Below are 24,080 nucleotides of genomic sequence, written 5' to 3'. Positions count from 1 at the left end.
TTGAAATTGCCACCGGCTATACTTCTTCTAGCTTCTAGGACAGATTCGCCATAGAACCGGATCATAGTTTGAATGTATTTCACACAGAAAATGGGGACTATATTCGACTTTATTTCTAACAAAAACATTCAAAACAAATTGTATGATGAATTCGCAAATATTTATTAGGTAAATGAAAATTGAAGAAAAGGCAATACGTAAGTGTTCATGGTTAGAGGACTGGGACTTAGTATTGGCGCATATGAAATCGATCACATACTAATGGAGAAAAATTTGTCCTATTTCAAGAGGGGGCGTGGCGACTCCCTTTCAAACCGAATTTTTCATACTGCATACCTCTGGAATTGTTTATGGTAGAGTATTGGAACTTGGTATGGAGATATATGAAATCTATCGCATACTCTTGGAGGAAAATTTGAGCTAATGGAAAAGGGAGCGTGGTACCTTCCATACAAACCGAATTTTTCATACTGGATATTTCTGGAAGCGGAGATGATAAAATTTTTGAACTTGGTACGGAAATATATGAAATCAATCACATACTCATGGAGAAATGTTGGAGTTATTGAAAAAAGGGGGTGGTACCTCATATACAAACAGAATTTTTCATACTGTATATCTCTGGAAATGTTCATGGTATGGAGAACTTGGTATGGAGATACTATGTCTATGGGTGTACCACATAATCCCCAAAATCAAAATCCCCTAATCAAAATCCCCAAATCAAAATCCCCAAAATCACAATCCCCAAAATCAAAATCCCCAAAATCAAAATCCTCAAACACGGTAAATGAAAATTGAACAAAAGGCAATACGTCGCAATAACTCACTTTATTATTGGCATATGCTACAGATACATGATGGGCCCTTGGATCGTGATTGTGCTCGGTAGGAGCCCGTTGAACAACATGTCCGCCACTGTCTGTTTTTGTAATCACGACACTTTTGCACATCAGTGCTTTCCTATGCGCACAAGACCAACGAAACTCTCGGTTTTTATTTTTGGAATGAAAATGGTAATCAAATCCATCCAAATATACCTTATTATTGCCTTTGTTAGATTTTATAACGACTACTTCCATTTTAATAAAAAATTTTAATAATATTTCGCACAAAATTTACTTCAGAACAATGCTTTTTATTACAATTATACTTAGTTGCAGGCAAATCCACGCACAGTGATAAAGCGTATGACGAAATGTTATGCGAAAGAATTTGTGATAACATAACGGTATGAATATTGTATGTATATACATAAATACACATATGTACATACATATATTGCCATAAATTGAAACTATGTATATATGACGGGTTTTACACGGTTCAAGTCATGGTGAAATTATACCAGGTGAAGTAGTAACAGCGAGAGGAAGGATTTAAATTGATTGTTTGAAAATTTGCCTTAAAAATTTTATATAAATTAGGGATCAAACGATTTGTATATTTGTACAGATTTGTACATTTGGGCAGCCACAGAGTGGTGTTGTCTAGAAATTTGTATCGAGAATGAGTTAAGCATAATAAAAAAAACCTCACTATGTAACTGTCAAAATGTACAAATCTGTACAAACTTACAAATCGTGTGATCCCTGCTTAAGATAGCCGAGTGACAGAAAATAAAGCAAGAAGGCTGACTTATTACTTGAATCATGTAAATCGGGTGTATGTAACTACGAATCAGGACAAAGGTAAGACTCGGCGTGCGCTATTGTTTACATGATCGGTAATATCATTTATTCAAAAGTTTGGGGATTTTGTGTTTGGGGATTTTGTGTCACTGTCACCGAAAAAGTTTGGGGATTTCGTGTTTGGGGATTTTGATTTTGGGGATAATGTATTTGGGGATTTTTTTGAAGCTGGGGATTTTGTGTTTGGGGATTTTGTTTTCGGGGATTTCGTGGCTCTCCCATGTCTATGAAATCAATCGCATACTCTTGAGAAAAATTGGAGCTATTGTAAAAGGGGCGTGGGATCTCCCATAAAATACGAAGTTTTCATACTGCATATCTCTGGAAGAACTGGAACTGGGTATGGAGATATATGAAATCAATCGCGTTCTCATGAATAAAAATGGGATCTTTGAAAAGAGGGCATGACAAAGTGCAAACGTACTGACTTTTACTTATCTTTGAATGTGTATATAATTCTTCTGTAGGTATGTTTGGGAGTGAACCCTAAATGGCTGGAGGGATTTTAGCTAGGTTTTCTGTGTGTGTTTGAGTGGGTCTCTGGATAGTTTAGTTTCACAATTTAACGCGCCATTTGGCGCTGGAGTTCAGGTATTACTAAAAATCTTTTTTTATGATCCGATTTGGCGAATATTCAAAACATGTATTGGAAACGGTAAAGGCAGTCTAACTGCAAAAAACAGCTGCCAGGTGGTGCTGAGGTCGAGTAACTACTAAAATTCGACAAGTAAATGCCGTGAATGTCAGACTAAATCGACCTGTTGAACCATTGAGAATATCGAACTCTCGTGTGTTACGATTGGCCAAATGGATGTGATTTGCTAACATTATTATGCGTTAAAGCTTCATTCGGAGACACCAGCAGTGGAATTCTGACAATCGCCATGCTAAATTTCCACCGTCAAAATTCTCTAAATGAAAATCAGTGCGGCCTAAAAACACGCAACATAAAAGTAACAGATGTAATGTGTAGTCAACCAAAGCTGGTAGTATGAGGAGCATGTAACTAGGTGTTGCATATTGTTATGTGCGCCTGCTATTCTTTTGGAGATTTTTAGTGATCAAAATTTGCGATAGCGAATGCTGGAATCCGGCTGCAGGGTTGAGTTGTGCAGTGGCAAATCTCAAATCACCACCTGTCGAAATACCTTAAAAGCCTGTTTCCTGGAAGCAATTTAATGTAAATTTATTTTTTTACTTGAATTTAATAGGGGACCTGACAGAAAAAGACCATTTTTCATTCAAATTGCTTACATGAAACTGGCTTTTTTAAGGAGTTTCATCTGAAATAAGTCAGTGTATGTACATTAGACTGCATCAGACATAATTGGAATTATAAAATTTATTATGTTTTATGTTGTTTGACTTCCATTGAAATAATTCGGAAAAATATCAAGATTTACGTGAGCTGGACCGATTTGAAAATACTTCCAAAAATGGAGTTTTTTATAAATTTAAATCTTAAAGATTTTTTTTTTTATCCCCTCAAAAAAATAATAAGTCAACATTCATACAGTACAGACGTGTTTTATTTTGCTCTGCGTTTTCTTATTTTCAACGTGGTTTTCCGCGCATGATATACTTGTGTATTGCGTTTTCTGGTGAAACTAAATTTGGTAATATACGTGTTGGTGTTTGTCATTTGATTCGATTCAAGCTGAGGTGTAAACGCTTAAAAAACTGCTTATGCTGCTTCTGTTGATGCAGAACTTGGCCCTAAACCCCCCTGCCCCCCCTGCGCTGCTAAACGTCGCTTGAGCAAAGACTCTCCAATTTCTAAAGCAGCGAAACTGGATGAGAGTGCAGCTCTACCATCTATCCTAACTGCACTTAGAGAGCTTGAGCAAAAGGTACAACGTCAATCCGATACACTCCAATCTCTGTTTGAAGGTCTCTCTAACAAAATTGTGAAATCGGAGCGTGCTCTTTTCAATAACATTGATATGGAGATTTCTGTTCTCTCCATCAAACTAACAGAATCTGCTGAACATATAGCTGCATTAGAAACTAGGCAATAGCTGCTTGATTGTGAGGTGCAGAGTTTGCGTGTACAACTAGAGAGAGTAAACTCGTATTCGCCTGAGGAATCTTCTGACGCCGTTGTATTTGGATTACCGTTTTCCGAAGGAGAAAACTTAAAGAGTATATTTAACCAGATTTGCCTCTGTGATGATTTCTTGGTACCGCAAATACGTGACATCTTTCGCTCCAGGCCAACCAACAACAGCCCTAGTAGTGCGATTATCGTTAAATTCTACACTGCGCATGATCGGAACCGTACTCTTCGTGCTTTTGGCAAATATCGAAGGCGTACAAAATCTCTTATGCAAGAAGCAATTCGACTAAGAAGAGCGGGTAAATTGGTCTCCGCTTTCACATTGCGTGGATACGTATTTATAAAGACTTCTACAGACTCTTCGGGAGTAAAAATGTACAAGCATGATGATCTTAAACTTGTATATTGCCACGCTGTACTCTTTTCAACTCGGATTTATGTTATCTTCTTATGTGCCTTGTTTTAATATTATTATGAATTATGTAAAGCTGGTTCATCTTTCTGTTTTTTGCCGTTAACGTTTATTTGGTGGTTTTTATTTTCTTTTAAAGGTTGCTTTTGTTTGCCGCTTGTATGTTGTCTCTGAGTACCAAAACTAATGGCGTTAATGACAACAGTATTGCTATGTTGAATATTCTACGCTCCTAGCAGAGTGGTCTTAAATTGGGTGGTTGACTTTAATGCGCGCAGCCTAAACAATTTAAAAATTGATTATGTGAGATAGGTTTTTCGGTCCTCAGGTGTTGACATTATATGTATATCCGAAACTTGGTTTGTCAGTGATGTGTGTGATGCTTACTATAACATTAATAGCTATAAGTTAGTGCGCAATGACGGGGTTAGTAAAAAAGGCGGTGGCGTTGCTATTTATTGCAAGAACCACATTAGCATGCGCACTATATGTGAATCGAACGACGGGTGCGTGGAGCTTTTGTAACGAATTGTCTGACCGTTTTAATAAGGCTCTTATTTCGTGTTTGTATAACCCAAAAAAGTGTGTATCCCTTAATCCGTTTTTATCATCCCTTTCCGCTTTCGTAGCTGACTACGAAAATATTATTATGTGGCGATTTCAATGCAAACTTGCGACTGGCGACAGATAACAAGATCAACGGAAATAAGGTCAATTGACCCTGGTCATTCAAATGAAAACAGCGTCAACAATGTTTAAAGTATGTCGATTCATAGAAAAAAATGTTGTTCTTACAATAAACATTGCCCCGTAAGTGTTGTTTTTTAATAGATGAAAAAGGTTGTTGCCAAATCCTCAGTGTCGTGCTATTAATCCACACACAATCATGAACTACCACCAATTGATTTTATTAAATTGAAGAAACAGTCCATATGCAAAAACCCCGGAGGAACACTGAAAGAATTCTGTGTCTTAAATTAGCATATTTTGAACGAATTCGGAAAGTCTAAGGTGGAAAAGAAACCAACCTTTCTATAAGGAAACAATTATAGAAAAATAATTTTCTTACACTTTATTCATGTCTCCGCCAGCAATTTGTGACGACATCATTTAAAAGCAGCTAAGGAGAACGACGACACTATTTATTAGATGGCACATTCAACGAGCCAATGTGCCAAAATGCGGGTATAAACAATTATTGATTATTTAATATCGGAACCGAGATCATATAAGTTAATTGATTGGTTTTCACACACTTTTGAAACACAAATTATATGCTTTTTTACTGCAGACAAGTTGTTGCCAAACCACAGCAGAAATCTTCCAATCAGGGATGCCAACTATCCTTAGTTATGAGGTGCCATATTGAGGATAAAAAAGGACCAAAATGTGCCAAATAGAAAAATAAAAGTGCCAAAAAAGGTGTAATTTTTTTTGCTTTTTAATCATTCACATTGAGCAATAAAATAAAGCCACATTTTCAAAACAAAAGTGCAATAATAAAATAAGATAAACCAGTTGAATAGCCTTTATAAATTAGAAAATTTTAGTTGAGAAAAAGAAGTGCACGCAAAGGGTTTCACAAAAATGAATTGAAATGTTATTTTTTTTTACAAAAGAGCCATTTTGGCACTTTGTACCAAATTGAAAAATTAAGTGCCATTTGAAGTAAAATAGGGACAATTGACACGGTTTGAGCCAAGTTGGCATCCCTGCTTACAATAACTTAGAAATATAAAAATGTGAAATATCGAGGGCTTGAATTCACTTATACCCTCTATATGCAATTTGCACAAAAACTAATTTGTGATTTTAGAAACCATCTGGGACTTATTACCTGTCGTAATATAAGGTTGCATTAACATCACCGATGATAGTTAAAGCTTAGGTGGATTTCTATAACAGAAGCTCAAGTGAAAAGTGTGCAGATAGAGGGTATTATTGAATATAAGCCCTCGATGTCTAAAACATATAAAAATTTTATTTCAACGTATACAAAAAATAAATCTACCTGCGTTACAGCATGGCGGGAGACGGGGAAGGGGGGCCGGGGGGCCGCGGCGTAGCGTGACGTGATGTGCGCGCCGGTCGCACGAGGTACGCGGGGCGCGAGCGACTACTTTATCGTGTCTAACAATTCATCTGTTTTAAAATTTAATATAAAATTTAGCTGTTCTTACTATGAGATTTTTACGTTTCGAGATTTTCGATCGTGTGATACAAATGCTCTTGTCTTGGATCTAGATAGCACCGATTGGCGTAGCTGCTGGTATCTTCCGACCGTTAATGAAAAACTTGAATTCCTTAATTGTAACCTACTGTCCGCCTTCAACGCTCACATTCCAATTCGATATGGCAAAACTAGAGCTATTAAAGCCCGCAGTAAAGCATATCGTGCTTGGAAATCAAATAGTAGTAAAACTAGTTGAGATATTCGCACAGCAAAAAACAAAGCTACACAAATTGTAAGGTGTGAAAAGAAGAGGTATTTCCATTCCTCTCTGTCCTCCGGAACTTTATGGCGCAATATCAAAAATCACCGAGTCTGGGCCAAAGAAAAATCAGAATGCGTATTAGATGTGGATAGCATGAACGATGCGTTTCTTAGCAGTGTATCGTGTTCCCCTATATAAATTTACCCCTTGTAGTACTGCAATTTATTCTGGCGTTCCTTTCGTGTTCTCAGCTGTTACTGAGTCGGATGTGGCTAAACACATTTTCAAAATTAAATCTAACGCAGTTGGAGAGAGATGATGGCATACCTGTTCGGTTTATAAAGTTGATTCTCCCTTATATTATAAGTACTTTAACACATATAATTAACCACTGCGTTACCACATCCTACTTTCCCGATTCGTGGAAAATCGCTTGTGTTTGTCCGGTTGTGAAAAGTAAACTTGCTTGTTCCCCCAGTGATTTCCGTCCTATAAGTGTTCTTCCCTCATTATCAAAAGTGAGCCGCTGATGGCAGAATAAATCTCCTCACACATTTCTGAAAATAATCTTTTGTCTCCTCTTCAGTCTGGGTTTAGAGCGGGGCATAGATGCTCAACTGCAATGATTAAAATTACGGACGACTTGAGAGTTTCTTTTGACAAAGGTGAATTATCTCTTTTACGTTTGCTTGATTTTTCTAAAGCATTTGACTCAGTTGACCATTCACTGCTTTGCTCCAAGCTCGAATTTTATTTCGGTTTTGGTGATTCAGCTTTATCGTTAGCTACTTAAATTGCCGGTCCCAACGAGTAAAAATTGGGTCGATAACCTCGCAGATTAAGCCCTTGAAGTGTGGTGTTCCCCAAGGATCTATCTTAGGTCCTTTAATATTTAGTATCTTTGTAAATGGCATTTTATTAACATGTTATTTTGCAACAATGCATGCGTATGTTAACGACATTCAGCTTTATTTATCTGTTTCCTTTGATGACATAGATACGGTTGTTGCTAATTTAAACAATGATATAGACTATATCTCCCGCTGGGCCACTCAAAACGGACTTTGCCTAAATCCAAAGAAATCATATGTTTTACCCGTGCATAAGACAAAATTTAATTATGATATCATTCCAGCTCTCCGTATAGACAATTGTTCATTAAAGTTGGTCAGTAAATTTACTAACTTGGGATTTCTCATCAACTCATCTCTTAGCTGTACAGATCATACTGCCTCTGTTGAGAACAAAATTTATGGGACCCTTAGGTACCTCAGGCAATCTGCATATTTTACTTCAGTTAGTCCTAGGTGTAAACTTGCCCTACAATTAATCATACCGATATTTACGAACTCTGAGTTGGAATATAGTAGGCTTGACTGTAATGCTCACAAAATTGACATTCTATTTAATTATGTTACCGGGTATGTGTATGGATTACGGAAATTTGACCATATATCCGCTTGGAAGTCTTCTTTGTTGGGATGTGATATCTCAGACTATATAAAAGCCAGGAACTGCATTTTCCTCTATAAACTTATACATATGAGAACCCCACGTTATCTGTATGACAAACTTATTTTTCCAAAGTCAGAACGTTCTTCTGACTTAATCCTGCCTTCATACAACTTTAAAAACTCTGCCAGACTGTTCATAAAATTCAACAATTCCTGCACTAATATTAATATTACCTCTAATCTGTTTAGTTACTTATATTGCTGTTGTCCTTCAAAAGACCAAGTCTTATAGTAAATTTTGAACGGAATCGTAATGATGAGATTTTTGATGCTGTTTTTTAACTTTTTTCAAAGATTGGTATAAGAAAAACTTGAATAACTGAACCTAAACTCTTCCAATTTAGGCTTGTGAGGTGTCATTGGAAAGGCACTTTCCCACCCTTTTTATTTCTTTGCTAATAAACTCATTCAAACGATGAAAGAGAAAGGTAGGATGTACGAACGTCATTCAATGTGAAATAAAGATGTGTTGGTATTTGAAAAAATAAAATAAAAATTGGAACACGAATGACTTTTTTGGACAGAAATAAAAACATGGAAAAATTCCTTTCCACTGAGATCCCATAAGTCTAAATCAGAATAGTTTTGGCCCAGTTATTCAAGATTTTCGTAAATAAATTTTTGAAAAAAGTAAAAATGCAGCATCAAAAATCCCATTATTACGATTCCGTTGAAAAGATTTTTATGCAGATTTTTTAAGCTTAATCTGTTTTGTCACTGAGGTTACTTTTTTCAAAAAGTTCTTTAAGAAACTATTTTTATTCATAAAAGCTCCATTTTGGGAGGTATTTTCAAATCGGTCCAGCTCACATAAATCTCAAAATTTTTCCGAAATATTTTGGTGGACGTCTTAAAATATAATAGATCTTGTAAGCCCGACGGAAACCCGCAACTTTTTTTGTTGATTCAGTCTTATGTACATACATAGGATTTCTGTTGAACAATGATGCGCACCCATTTTGAAATTGCAACCCGCTATACTTCTTCTAGCTTCTAGGACAGATTCACCATAGAACCGGATCATTGTTGCCGCCAGGTAGTGATAGAACGATACGAGTACCGAGTACAGAATATCGATACTTTTCATGAGTACTGAGTAGTATCGAGAACTCGATACTTTTTCACAAGTACTGAGTAAATATCGCGAGTGCCGAAAAGTATCGACGAGGTAAGAATTTTCTAAGTAATTTTTTTTAATTACCCAATAAATATTGTGGCGAACGTTCGAATATTAACTTCAATATCCAATATGAATGTTATGAAAATGAACATAAAGCTCATTTACTTCAATACTGTCATAACTCAAAAAAACCGAAACCCCGAGAAAAACGCCTTTAAAGTTTTAACTTCGCATATCGTCACGCTCACGCCAGAAGCATGAATGTGCAAATTTATGAGCTTTGAGCTATTAGGTTGACTTGGTTAACCTTTGGATGTTCTATGTTATACCAAAGCCCAGAATTATCGTATGTTACAAAAACCAAATTTTACAGGAAAGTATTTTTTGTATTTTTCTCTGCTTTAGCTAGCACCATCAATACCAAAGTTTAGATTTGCTGGATAATTGAGAAATATAGCTAAACGCAAGATTTTTTGTAGAAAGGTCTCTACATTCTAATTTCTTAGCATTTCTTCTTATGATAATTTCGCCTAGAAGAAGCAAATCATTGTCACATACGATAAAAATTTACAGTCAAAGTTAGGGGTAGCTATTGGGATTTAAGCCGTAATATTTGAAGCGGTGATGCGTTATGGGTTGTAAAACAAAGTTGCATCAAAAAGTCAATTTCGTAAAAAATGTAACATATGATATTTTTGCGCAAGGGGTCGATACTATTTTACATTTTCAATTGCATAAATGTAGAGTTAAGTCTCGTAAAAAAAAAACTTTCAAATTTGATTTCCCCAAATTTTAATTTCTAAACATTCATGTTTATGGCACACGGGCGACGATATGTATACTCCATACTAATAATTAATACATATTTTGTTCTAGTGATACTGGTAATTGACTTAGTTATGAAATTTTTACACAACCTAGAAGAAAATGCAGCGGTCATTTCAACATTGGCTTCTGTTAAAAATATTTAAATAATTGAAAAACTAATATCTTGCCTCACCTTTTGATAATGAATGGTGGAAGAGGGTGGTCTTCCGACTCGAGAACTTGGCCACTCTCCAGCATTAGGCAGCCGTCGCTAACCCATGTATTCTACCTTCGTTGTGAAATCGAAATCTAGCCCATTCTTGAAGAAAAATTTTACGAAAGAGAGCTTATATTTCCTATAGAGAATGGGCTTCACCCCATTTGCTTCTCGTCTTTTACATTTGCATTTCATTTTCAAAGTAAAGTTTTTTATAAATACATATACGCGTCAAACAATCATAAAATATTTGCTTTTAAAAACTTGAAATAAGCTTTTTGCTATACACATTTAATTTAAGAATGTAAAACTAATCTTATTGGAAGTTTTTTTCCAAAAACTCCTTTAGATTAGATTAAAACTATTAAAAACAGTCACTATTCCATTTACAAATTGGAAGGGGTGAAAAAGCAAAGCAATGTGATTTTTTTTCCTTTTTGCGTTTGCTTTGAGAATACTTGCAAGTACGAGTATTATCGATACTTTTTTGCAAGTATGTGTACTGGCATCGATTCTTTTTTATAGTATTTTATATGAGTACTAGTATCGATACTTTTCTAAAAAGTTCTATCACTAACGCCAGGGAGTGAAGAGAAAAAAGTTCTTCAAATTTATTTCATTTTGCGATTAACCGTGCTATGAAATGCTGCACAATTGGAGAATTTCAAGAACTTCTTCACGGACATAACACTATCGTTAGGTTATTTAAGGCGGCAAATGACCACCAAACCATAATCTTAGCAGATGAATGTGCCAATGGAAATCGTAGACGTGAATTGTTGGTTGAAAAGTTGTAATAAACAAAAATTTATTTTGGGCGGGAAGAAGTTCCCCGAGTCTGCTAGTTTAAATATAAAATAAAAATTGAAACTGAGTGTTGTGAAATGGAGTTGCGTGTCTCAGCTCATCCCTAATATATAGGTCTAGTAGTCTTTCGACGGTCTTCAATATGAAGGATCTAATAGGTCTGTGTAATTTAGGTGAGTCGGGGGCCTGGTGCTCATGAATAACTAGCCTTAAATAAACAGACCAGCGAATCAATAACATCAATACATCTCTGAATATATGCCATCTCAGTAAAATAAAAAACTTGTGGAACAAATGTTATTTACGAATAGATATTCTGCCGAAACCGATGACAAAATCTTCGCTTTTCTAACTTTAGTCCTAGAACTACCACGTCTGTCTCTATGGGTTTGTCGCCTCAAAAAATTTTTTTTTGAACAAGGAATCTTACTGAGTGGGTATCCTACCGGAATCTGCCATCAAATTAACGTTTTTGCAAAAACACGACTTTTGTCATCTTTAAGGGTATTAAAAAGGTATTCTTTTTGTTTTGTTTGTTTGTGACAAGAATGATAGTAAAGGTGAGTACGTACAAAGGTGAAAAAAAGGAAAAGGCATAAATAAAAATAAAGCAACAAGTAAGAAAGCCTAAGTTCGTTCAGAGCCGAACATTTAATACCCGCCGCAAGTATTAAATATATGATTTTCACCTTTCCGAAAGCTACCGTACATGGTAAGCCGGGGTGTATCAATTTTGAGTAAATTAGCGTCCTTAAATTTCGTAATATTGAAGTTTCAAGCATTTCTGAAATTTACCGTTATACGCAAAGCGGCCGTAATGTTAGTCCGATTTCAATAATTTTCAACGTATTGCTTTTATGTGGAAAGCACACTAACCATACCGAGCTTGGTACAAATTGGTAGAACGCTTACCGAGACACATATCTGTGATCATAAGTGGGCGGTTCCACGCCCATTTTCCAAAATTTTATCGTATTTCTTGGTAAAGGATTTCTGCAAGCATCATAAATATTTACTGATTTATCAAAGATCTCGTATTTCTCCAAATTACCGTTATATGGGATGTGGGCATGGTTATTGTCCGATTTTAAAAATTTTCGGTCATTTGGTCTGGAGCATACGGCTAACAAATGTGCCAAGTTTGGAAGAAATTGGTGCTGCGTTTACGATATACACAACCATAAGTGGACTTGGCTATGCCCATTTTCCAAAAATGTATAATATTCTTATTTTTCGTATAAAAATTATTGTAAATATCAATTTTGAGTGAATCATCTTCAGTAATTACAAATATATCGCAGTTTTCGTATTTCTGAGAATTACCGTTATATGGGAGGAAGGCGTGGTTATTGTCCGATTTTGCCCATTTTCAATACCATCCGTCCTACACCCGAAAGAAACCAAGTTTCGTTAAGATATCTCAATTTTTACTCGAGTTATCGTCTGCACAGACGGACGGACGGACGGACGGACGGACAGACAGTCATCGCTTAATCGATTTCTCTTTTCATTCTGATCATTAATTTATACATTTGTCTATATCTATCTCGATTTGTTTTGCCTGTTACAAACAACCGTTATGTGAACAAAGTTATAATACCCTTGTGAACAAGTGCGCTCGGGTATAATGAAATCTAAATTATTCTTTCGCTCTTTAAACACTAAAATTAGAAATGATCTCATTATTGATATTCAACGAGCACTTTTTAAGCATACAAGAAGTTTTTAAGCAAAAAACAAAACCGACTTCAATTCGCATATAAAAATTTAAGGAGTACCGCTAATTTCTTTATGATCAATTGATCGAACTAAACCAAATTAGTATGGGACCACCGTAGAGGTACCACCTTTCCGATGAAGAAAGAATTATAGAATTGATAACCTCCTCCTTTCTTCGAAGTCGGTTAAAAATATCATAACTATTAAAAAATGTATTGGCTCCTGTGTACAATGATATTAACCCTGCATTCCTAATATACGTAAATTTTACGTGTACGCCGAATAAAAAGTCCCGTTACATTTTACCGTTATGCCCTATCGCTGTGTGCACTCGGCAGTGCTTTCTTTAGTTGCGTTCCCCAAATTTTCTGGGTTAAAACCTGTAAAACTGTCAAAAGGTAAAAGAAGCCAGAGACCCGAGTACGGGAACGCTTTCTGGTAAATTCCTGTAAATTCTTTCAACTTGCGAGTTAGGGAACGCAACTTTTATTTTATTGTTGCATAAACAAGTGAATAACACATAATTAATCGATTTCCAATTGCTTTGATCGTTATTACAAAAAAGTGTGCACGTAAAAAACGGATGAAAACTACTTATTGCTCTATAGGCGTTTATTTTGAAAGTGGCATTTATAAGCCACATTAAGAAAAGAACGAGTTAGTGTTGAGAACTACTGCGGTTTTGTTCGATAGAAGTAGAAGTTTTATTAAGGAGTGGTATGACGAAAATGTTTATTTTGAAAGTGGCATATGTCCATAAAAAAAATCGAGTTAATAATAACATGGATTACACCGAGCAAAAGCACAAAATATAGTAAAACTGCGTTTTTAGTTTCTTTCTCTGGCGTCAGGATTTTTTAAAGACTTTGAAACTTCAAAAATTTTATTAGTTTAAAAAATTCAGTGCAATATAGAATAACAATATATGGATACCAAATGAAAGACAAAATTCTGTAGAATTGAAAATTATTAAAGTTTTTGGTACATAAGGACGAATAGGTATTGAAAATGTTCTTTTAAAATTTTGTTCTTGAGTATCCTTGCAAATTTGCAGTATTAATTTTTTAAAAATTATAGGTTAAGGATTAATACACACATGACCATATCCTTGAATTTCGTCCTTTTAATTTAAAAACGTAAAAAAATGAAAACATTTATTTTGTGAACCAGAAAAATTGTATATTTTTACATTTCTAAGAATTTTATTGTTATTCGAGATAAGAATGTTACTCATAGGTACGGTGACCATATTAACCTACGTAAAATAAAGGACATTTTTCTTTCAAAATGATTTATGAAAATATTTACCATTTAATTGACCGATTCCGAAAAATGAAGCCAAAGTCCTTTTCAAGGACTTCGCCATCCTTTGCTGCCAAAATGCGTTTACCATAATTCATACTGCATGCCGAAACCGGCACACAATGGTTCAAGATTGGAATTTAATGTTCATAATTCACCGTAGTCTTCATTTTTGAACCAATTTTTACTAAAAACCCAAAAAAAAGTAATTTATTTCGGTGAACATTTTTTATAACATTTCAAACATTTTTTTTGTAATTTTTTCGTTTTGGGGAATTATAAAATTGTTTTCGATTAGTCTTTCTTATGTAACATTTATTAACTGGAAAACTGTGCATTTTGCACAGAAAAATATTAATATAATCAAGTAAAAATTTACAGATTAGGCTCAACAGGTCTCTTGCAAATATTATAAGCTTTCATAAAACAAATGATCAAATTAAGTGAAAAAAATGAAGGCTCCAGTGAATTACGACCACTAAATGCCAGTTTTGAACCACTGTGCAGCAGTGGAACTGTAAATTCAGCGTGCAACACGATCCTGGGCACAACTTTCCCTGTGCTCTATAGATTGTGAAAAGATTACCTATTAAATAAAAACCCTTAAGTGGAGTGCGAAACGAACTGGCGAAGGTTTTCATTATATTTTATAAGGGACATTTTTAGTTTTCATATTCTGTGTTTAAAAATTTACCTCTGAAAAATGCAGAGCTGATTTAAAGGACAGTTTAAGAAATAAAGGACAAAAGGCGTCCTTTATTTTGAAAAAAATTATAAAGGACAGGGGGTTAAAATAAAGGACTGTCCTTTAAAATAAAGGACGGATGGTCACCGTACTCATAGGCCATGTACGTACATATGTACGTTCGATTTTAGCTTTCCTGTGGTAAATGGTAGGGTGACAGGTAATAAGGTCAATGGAAATAAGGTCAATTGACTTTATTTCCCACCCTGGTGCGAAATAAAGTCAATTGACATTATTACCTTTTTAAAAGCGAAATAAAGTCAACAAAAATTTGGAAATAAAGTCATTGACGCTATTTCCTCATTCAAATGGAAATAGCGTCAACAATGCTTAAAGTATGTCGATTCATAGAAAAAAATGTTGTTCTTACAATAAACATTGCCCCGTAAGTGTTGTTTTTTAATAGATGAAAAAGGTTATTGCCAAATCCTCAGTGTTGTGATATTAATCCACACACAATCATGAACTACCACCATTTGATTTTATTAAAAGAATTTAAATTACGAATATGTAAAAACACGATGCGTGAAACTAAACGCCTGCGCACGTGGAATACGAGAAATATTTGAAGAAAGAGTGTAGAGACACACACTTTTGAAACACAAATGATATGCTTTTTTACTGCAGACAAGTTGTTGCCCCAAAACACAGCAGAAATCTTCCAATCAGTTATGAGGTGCTATATTGAGGATAAAGAAGGGCCAAAATGTGCCAAATAGAAAAATAAAAGTGCCAAAAAAGATGTCATTCCTTTTAATTATTCACATTTAGCAATAAAATAAAGCTACATTTTCCAAACAAAAGTGCAATGATAAAATAAGATAAACCAGTTGAATAGCCTTTATAAATTAGAAACTTTTAGTTGAGAAAAAGAAGTGCACGCAAAGGATTTCACAAAAATGTATTGAAATGTAATTTTTTTTACAAAAGTGCCATTTTGGCACTTTGCGCCAAATTGAAAAATTAAGTGCCAATTGAAGTAAAATAGTGACAAATGGCACGGTTTGAGCCAAGTTGGCATCCCTGCTTCTAATAACTTACAAATATAAAAATGTGAAATATCGAGGGCTTGAATTCATTAATACCCTCTATCTGCAATTTGCACAAAAACTAATTTGTGATTTTAGAAACCATCTGGGACTTATTACCTGTCGTTATATAAGGTAGCATTAATATCACTGATGACAGTTTAAGCTTAGGTGGATTTTTATATCAGAATCTCATCTTTGTGAAAAGTTTCCACATAGAGGGTTTTTTATTGAATATAAGCCCTCGATGTTTAAAATATATAAAAATTTTATTTCAACGTATACAAAAAATAAATCTACCTACGTTACAGCACGGTGGGAGACGGGGAAGGGGGGCCGGGGGCCGCGGCGTAGCGTGACGTGGTGTGCGCGCCGGTCGCGCGGGGTACGCGGGGCGCGAGCGCGGTGTGGCGCGCTGACGCGGGCCGCCGCGAAGCTCAACAAATTTAATGTTTGAAAGAGAAATAATGTCAATGGATTTTATTTCGTTTTTAAAAAGGTAATAATGTCAATTGACTTTATTTCGCACCAGGGTGGGAAATAAAGTCAATTGACCCTATTTCCGTTAACCTTTTTAGCTGTCACCAAATGGTAGATCCAATATGGATCCGAAATTTTGAATTTCATATTAAGCGACCTTAAGAACTTCCGACTGAAAAGTTTTAAGAGAATCTAAGTGACTTTATTTTATTTTTTGCCGCTATATTGAGTCCGCCATTTTGAACTTTGCAAATCGGACTTCAGATTCTTAATCAGCGACCCTAAAAGCATTAAAATTTGTCATGACCCCACATTTTGGCATCAGTTATGTAAAGAAATTATTAAATGTATTTGCTTATTTACGAATTCAGCATCTTTTGCCTAGCACAGTAATATCGCGGTGACAGGTAATAAGGTCAATGGAAATAAGGTCAATTGACTTTATTTCCCACCCTGGTGCGAAATAAAGTCAATTGACATTATTACCTTTTCAAAAGCGAAATAAAGTCAACAAAAATTTGGAAATAAAGTCATTGACGCTATTTCCTCATTCAAATGGAAATAGCGTCAACAATGCTTAAAGTGTGTCGATTCATAGAAAAAAATGTTGTTCTTGCAATAAACATTGCCCCGTAAGTGTTGTTTTTTAATAGATGAAAAAGGCTTTTGCCAAATCCTCAGTGTTGTGATATTAATCCACACACACAATCATGAACTACCTCCAATTGATTCTATTAAAAAAAGAATATAAATTACGAATATGTAAAAACACGATGCGAAAAACTAAACGCCTGCGTACAGCTGGAATACGAGAAATATTTGAAGAAAGAGTGGAGAAATGATCCATAACATGCAAAACATTTTTCGTTTCTACAAAAATAAAGCGAACACTATTAAATTGAAGAAACAGTACATGTCCAAAAACCCCGGAGGAGCACTGAAAGAATTCTGTGTTTTAAATTAGCATATTTTGAACGAATTCGGAATGTCTAAGGTGGAAAAGAACCCAACCTTTCTATAAGGAAACAATTCTAGAAAAAGAATTTTCTTACACTGTATTTATGTCTCCGCCAGCAGTCATTTAAAAGCAGCTAAGGAGAACGACGACACTATTTATTAGATGGCACATTCAACGAGCCAATGTGCCAAAATGCGGGTATAAACAATTATTGATTATTTAATATCGAAACCGAGATCATATAAGTTAATGGATTGGTTTTCACACACTTTTGAAACACAAATTATATGCTTTTTTACTGCAGACAAGTTGTTGCCTCAAAACACAGCAGAAATCTTCCAATCAGGGCTGCCAACTCTCCTTAGTTTTGAGGTGCCATATTGAGGATAAAAAAAGTGCCAAAATGTGCCAAATAGAAAAATAAAAGTGCCAAAAAAGGTGTAATTCCTTTTAATCATTCAGATTTAGCAATAAAATAAAGCCTCATTTTCAAAACAAAAGTGCAATGATAAAATAAGATAAACCAGTTGAATAGCCTTTATAAATTAGAAAATTTTAGTTGAGAAAAAGAAGTGCACGCAAAGGATTTCACAAAAATGTATTGAAATGTTATTTTTTTTTACAAAAGTGCCATTTTGGCATTTTGTGCCAAATTGAAAAATTAAGTGCCATTTGAAATAAAATAGGAACAAATGGCACGGTTTGAGCCAAGTTGGCATCCCTGCTTCCAATAACTTACAAATATAAAAATGTGAAATATCGAGGGCTTGAATTCATTAATACCCTCTATCTGCAATTTGCACAAAAACTAATTTCTGATTTTAGAAACCATCTGGGACTTATTACCTGTCGTTATATAAGGTAGCATTAATATCACTGATGACAGTTAAAGCTTAGGTGGATTTTTATATCAGAATCTCATCTTTGTGAAAAGTGTGCAGATAGGGCGTATTATTGAATATAAGCCCTCGATGTTTAAAATATATAAAAATTTTATTTCAACGTATACAAAAAATTAATCTACCTGCGCTACAGCACGTCGGGAGACGGGGAGGGGTGGCCGGGGGGCCCGCGGCGTAGCGTGACGCGGTGTGCGCGCTGGTCGCGCGGGGTACGCGGGGCGCGAGCGCGACGCGCGCGGTGTGGCGCGCTGACGCGGCCCGCCGCGAAGCTAAGCAAATTTAATGTTTGAAAGAGAAATAATGTCAATTGATTTTATTTCGTTTTTAAAAAGGTAATAATGTCAATTGACTTTATTTCGCACCAAGGTGGGAAATAAAGTCAATTGACCTTATTTCCGTTGATCTTATTACCTGTCACCAATATCGCCATTTCGAATTTTAGATTCCGCCACTTTGCAATCGAAAGGGTATTCGTTTACGAGGACTTTGACGTATTATATTTTTACTTTAGTTGCTAAGAATTTTGCACAGAGCTCTGACCCGGTTGATGTGAAACATCCCAGTTATATACAAACATATATATTTATACACGTACATTAGGGCGGGTCAATTTGTATGGATCGATTTTTTTCGACATTGTTCCTAGCATATTCGGATTCTTCATAAAATTCTAAGAAAAAAATTCCTCCAGACCATAGCTCTAAAGTCAATTTCGAGCCTGCGCATTTTTAAAAGAAGATATCTTATATATAAAAATGAATTGCTGTCCGTTAGCCTCGCTAAGACTCGAAAACGGCTTGACCGATTTGAATATTTTTATTTTTTTGGTTTGTTTTTTATAATATCCGGATGATTAAAACCAGAAAAAAGTAGAGAGTTGCCACCTGTTTAAAAATTTCAGTATAAGTAAATTAATGACATAAATTAGATATTGCAATATGGGTGTCAAAAGAAAGCGGTTATGAAGGCTTACAGGCGAAAATATTTTTGAGGGGGGTTGCCACCTGTTTCAAAATTTAAATAAATGAAATTGATAAGATAAATTAAATATTGCAATATGGGTATCAAATTAAAAAGGTTTAAGAAGGCTTACTACTGAAAATATTTTTGAGTCGAGTTGCCACCAATTTCGAAAATTAAGTTAATTAAGTTAAGAAGATAAAGTATGTATTATAATATAGGTGTCAAACGAAAAGTATTTGAAAAATTATTGACTAAGAAATATTTTCTATAGGCCTGCCACCTACCTGAGCGGTAAAAACTAAAAGCCATACTCGCAAATATTATTCAAAGCTTTTCAGGCTCGCATCAATGTGGAATACTGTAACTCCGTGAGGCTTTATTGATGGCAAACAAAGTACTATCATGTTTGGCAATGATATCACCCCGTCGAACAATGCACAAGCCTCGATATAAAAAGAGAACAAAAGCCGAAGTATTAGCCGAAGCAGTTCATACAAATGTCCCACAATTGAACTAACAAAAAAATATGGCCTACGACTCTTTTATAGAAGCTGTTTACACTGGAGTAAATTTTAAACAAAAAAACAAAACCGACTTAAATTCTCATATACGTTTAAGAGTACCGTTATTTTCTTCGTGGCCAAATTATCGGATCTACACTCAATTAGTAGGAGACTACCTCTGAGGAACCACCTCTCCTTTAAAAAAGAATTATAGAAAACGGATAACGTAGTCCAAAGTTATGCGGTAACATACATAAAAAAATATTCCGACGAATTGATAAAATATGCAGATTAATATTTAATAAAGTGTTACGGATGTTTTTTTTTTAATACAAACCACAAAGCACAAACTCCGAAGCACAGTTTATTGATACGAAAAATTTATTTCTGATATCTATTTAAAGAACCGCAAGATTGCACTACAAAGCAAATTACATATTTTTACTATTGTAACGGGAGAAGTTACTGTATGTATTTTTTTATATGTACAGTGTCGAACAAAAGTTTTGGCACAGCAAATTTTCGCATTACATATATGCAAAGTTTTTAATTTTTTTACTTTAAAAGTTTTTAATTTTTTTTTACTAAAATTAATGGATTATTAAACTGCATACTTGGAATTTTTCTAAAAAATACTTGGCCTATATTGCGAAAAATTCACTGTGCCAATACTTTTGTCCGTTACTGTAAGTAAATAAAACTTTAGCTTTAAAAAACCAAAAAAAAAAAATAAAATTTTACAATATATCAAAATTATTTTTGAATTTTTTTATGATTAACAATGTATTTATATTTTTTTTTTTTGGTTTTAGATCCTTTTTGCTTTCAACACGAGGTATCTTTTTTCTACTTTCTATTGTCATAGCCATAACTCCCTCTCTATTTTTATCAATCAATCAATCAATTTTATAATTTTTTTTTGGCATTTTTCCTAATTACAAGTAGAGCTTTATAAAACTTTTATAACACTAAATGTTTATTAAGCTTAGGATTTTGTGTTATCCGGGCAGGCTTATTAATTTAACCAGAGAAAATATTTTCTTTATTAAGTTTACCCTGTTACCCATTTTAAACTGCTACCTGTACTGTATCAGTGGTTAAAACTTGTTAAATTTTTATTTAAAATTTTCGGTAAGGAATAAGCGAGTGGATGAAAAATATATAACGGTAAGAACGACCCATATATATGTATATGAAAGAATACACACATGCGACGACTCTTGCCATTGTGTGCCACTCCTTTAAATTATAGTTACTCTTTTCTTATTGTATTAAAAAAATAACGTTCGTAACACTTTAGTAAATATTAATCCGTATATTAACTTAAGTAGTATATATTAAAGAATAGAAGATGACCCGGTGAACTTCATATCATCTATAATTTATTTGAGATCACTAATACTGCCTGCTGTTATAGCTGATAAAAGATTCCAAACCTATGAGATGTGCCACGCCCCTTTTTACAAACTCATTTATATTCATATATCTTTCCATAAGCACCTACCATAGGTAACTGTGCATTTCAAATTTCGAGTTCATGTGCTATAATTCCGAAGTTAGAGCTGACTAAAAATTTTCACTATGGGAGGTATCCCTCATCCCCTCCCCCCCTTGCCGAGTTTCAATTTTTTTACCCTATTATAGATCCAGGAGTCATGGCAATATTTTGGCCAAATTTTATTCGATTCTGTCCATCCGTTTAGGCTGCAACCTGGCACATACATACATACATACTTCCACAAATATATAGTAGATTTGCTTTGAAGCGCCACCTTGCGGTTCTTTAAATAAAAAATAGATATCAGAAATGAATTTTTCATATCACAAAACTCCGGAGCTCAACTCTTTATTACAAAAAAAAACATTCCTAACACTTTAGTAAATATTAATCTGATTATGGACTTAGTATTAATTAAAGATATTTTCTTTTAAAATTGCGCAGGCTCGAAATTGATTTTAGAGCTATGGTCTAAAGGGCTTTTTTTCTTAGAATTTCATGTAGAATCCGAATCTGATAGGAACGATGTCGAAAAAAAATTGACCCGCCCTAACGTACATACAATAATTGATCGTTTAAAGCTGAAATTCCCAAACTTTGTTTCCTGGTCTCTGTGGAACCCCTGCTGATACATTTCTAAATATTCCCAAAGCTTTTAAAAAAATTTAATGCGAATATTAGATCTAACTATGTAAATTTGCAACGCGGGTGAATTCAAAATCTAAACTCGGAGTGGCCAGTATTTTCTTTCTATTATTTTTTGTTTCTATTTATTAAAATAATGTGATTACACACTTTCAGGTTGTAAAAAACTGAGCTCGTAAAACATCAAAATACTCTCTCGCTCTGAGGAGTTATATTTTTTAAGAGCACTTTGAGACCTAGCGTTATTTACATTATCTTCACCCTAAACTCATCAAATGTTCGTCTCACTCATAACACGTGTGACGTGGAGTATTTGTAAAATAGTTTGTTTGTGTTGATGGCATCATTTTAATTTTTATGGCCCCGAGTTTTAAAGTGAGGCGAAAAATATTTATCACTCACATTTTTAAAACACAAAACTTAAAACAACAAAACGGCTGAGCTCTTTACGCAAAACTTCTAATTCAGAAACTGGCAATAGAGAAAAGAACGAGTATAGAAAAATCGATGACAAACAACCAAGCAAGCAAGAAGCACAAAATGTGTTCCACCGTCTCATCCTCTTCAAGGCAGGATGGGCAAATGGACTTGTCATTTACGCCTACCACTGTCAGGTGTTTGTGCCACGTGAAGTGACTAGTCAGCAGTCCAACAAGTTGTCTGCAGTGTCGTCTGCTCAATGACAGCAAAAAACTAGATATACCTTCTGAGATTGAAGGCAACATGAGTTCTGCCCACCTTCATCCCCTCGATGCCCCCCAGTCATTTCTGAGCGAAGTATGGCCGAAAGTAGTAGGTGTGCTAAAACTGGTTGCGGACCGAGGAATGCCTGGTCTGAGCCAATTCTGGCCAAATATCTTATTACCAGGTTATCCTGAGTGACCTGGCACCCAGAGTAAAGCAAGCTCGTTATATTTACCACCATACTTTAGTCGAGACTTGCATTTCCGAACTGGTTTGGAAGTAGTTAGAGAGCTGGCCAATGCCTTAAGTGCAGCTTGGTTGTCACTGCAGACACGTAAACTCCTTCTCCTCCACCTATGTTCCACCACGTAGTCCATGGCTTTGAGGATTGCAATTACCTCAGCCTGGAAGATTCCCCAACAGAAAAGTGAAGCTTATCACCATTAACTTCGAAAAAGACCCCAGATCATGACGCAGTCAGTTTTGGGGCCATCAGTGTGAGTCCAATCTCAGTGATGGAATTAAACCAGCATTCAGTCTCAGGGAACTCAACATTATAGAACAAAGGTAATGGGGGCGTACTATCCTGTAGCATCGAAAATACACAAGTGCTTAAATCTCTGCAGCCAGCAATTTCCGCCGCGCCCGCTCATTGTTATACCAACATCCGGTTCGTTTTAGTCTGCAGGTGGTCTTTAAGGCTTTCCCACGTATGAAAACACAAAGTGACGGTAAGTGCAGCAGTGCGTCAAGAGCACAATAGACCACTAAAAAAACTAAAGTTAAACAAAGAGGCTATCAAGCAACCATTTGGTTCTTTACTATCGAAACCAGGTACATTTTCTTGGACCCCCACTTACAACTCATGGACCCCCATATTTTTTTCACGCCAACATGCACCCCTGTCGAGTCTTTCGTGGACCCCTGGACCACTTTGGGAATCACTGGTTTAAAGTAAAAAGATTATAAGTCTATTATATATATACATACATATGTAATTTATTCATCAGTTTTGATAAATCACTGTCCTTTAAAAACATCACTTCACTAAAATATATTGGACTCAATTGATATAAGTCAGTACTTTTTATAAACTATTTATTTTGAAAGTGGCATAAGTCCTTTTACCCTAATGAAGAGAAGTGATTTTTCCATGACTATACGAAATTTTTTATACTGAGAAAAATATAGGTTTCCTATGATAACAAATACAAGCAAATATTTTCGAAAGATATCATCAATATTTTTAAACGTGCTAAAATGCAAACCCGTACATATATTGATTTTAAAAAACAAAGGAACTTATGCCACTTTCAAAATAAACGGCTCAAATGTTACCTGTTTTAATTAAACAAGCCAATTATTAGAAATTTTAATTAAATTTCTTCTCGTCTTGTTACATGCAATGCTTGCTACCTGCGCTCAGGCCTTTTAGGAAAAACCCTCAACTCAGGTGAGAAATTAAAATGTTATTAAAGTTGCCTCATATTCATCTCCCTAAGGGCTGATTTCATAATGAAATTAAAGAATATTTTAAAATTTAAAGAATGCTATATTTTGCTGATCGATTTCTTAACGCCACTTTAAAGATAAA

General features: G+C 34.9%; 1 protein-coding gene across 3 annotated transcripts in view; it reads left to right on the top strand.

Moving 5' to 3' along the window:
• Nucleotides 1-24,080, top strand: part of LOC118749524 (CUGBP Elav-like family member 2) — a gene marked incomplete at its 5' end in the record, with an annotated part of 442,012 nt that overhangs the window by 161,786 nt on the left and 256,146 nt on the right. The window contains 1 exon segment of one of the 3 annotated variants that reach the window (XM_036484329.1): nucleotides 23,913-23,939. Coding sequence (XP_036340222.1) covers nucleotides 23,913-23,939 — 27 coding nt within the window. 3 annotated transcript variants of the gene reach the window in all.

The sequence above is a fragment of the Rhagoletis pomonella genome, unplaced genomic scaffold (assembly GCF_013731165.1).
Source record: "Rhagoletis pomonella isolate Grant_MI unplaced genomic scaffold, Rhpom_1.0 Rhpom_scaffold_00017, whole genome shotgun sequence".
NCBI classification, from domain to species: Eukaryota; Metazoa; Arthropoda; class Insecta; order Diptera; family Tephritidae; genus Rhagoletis; species Rhagoletis pomonella.
Note: the sequence above shows the minus strand (reverse complement) of the source record. Positions and strands in the feature narration are given on the sequence as shown.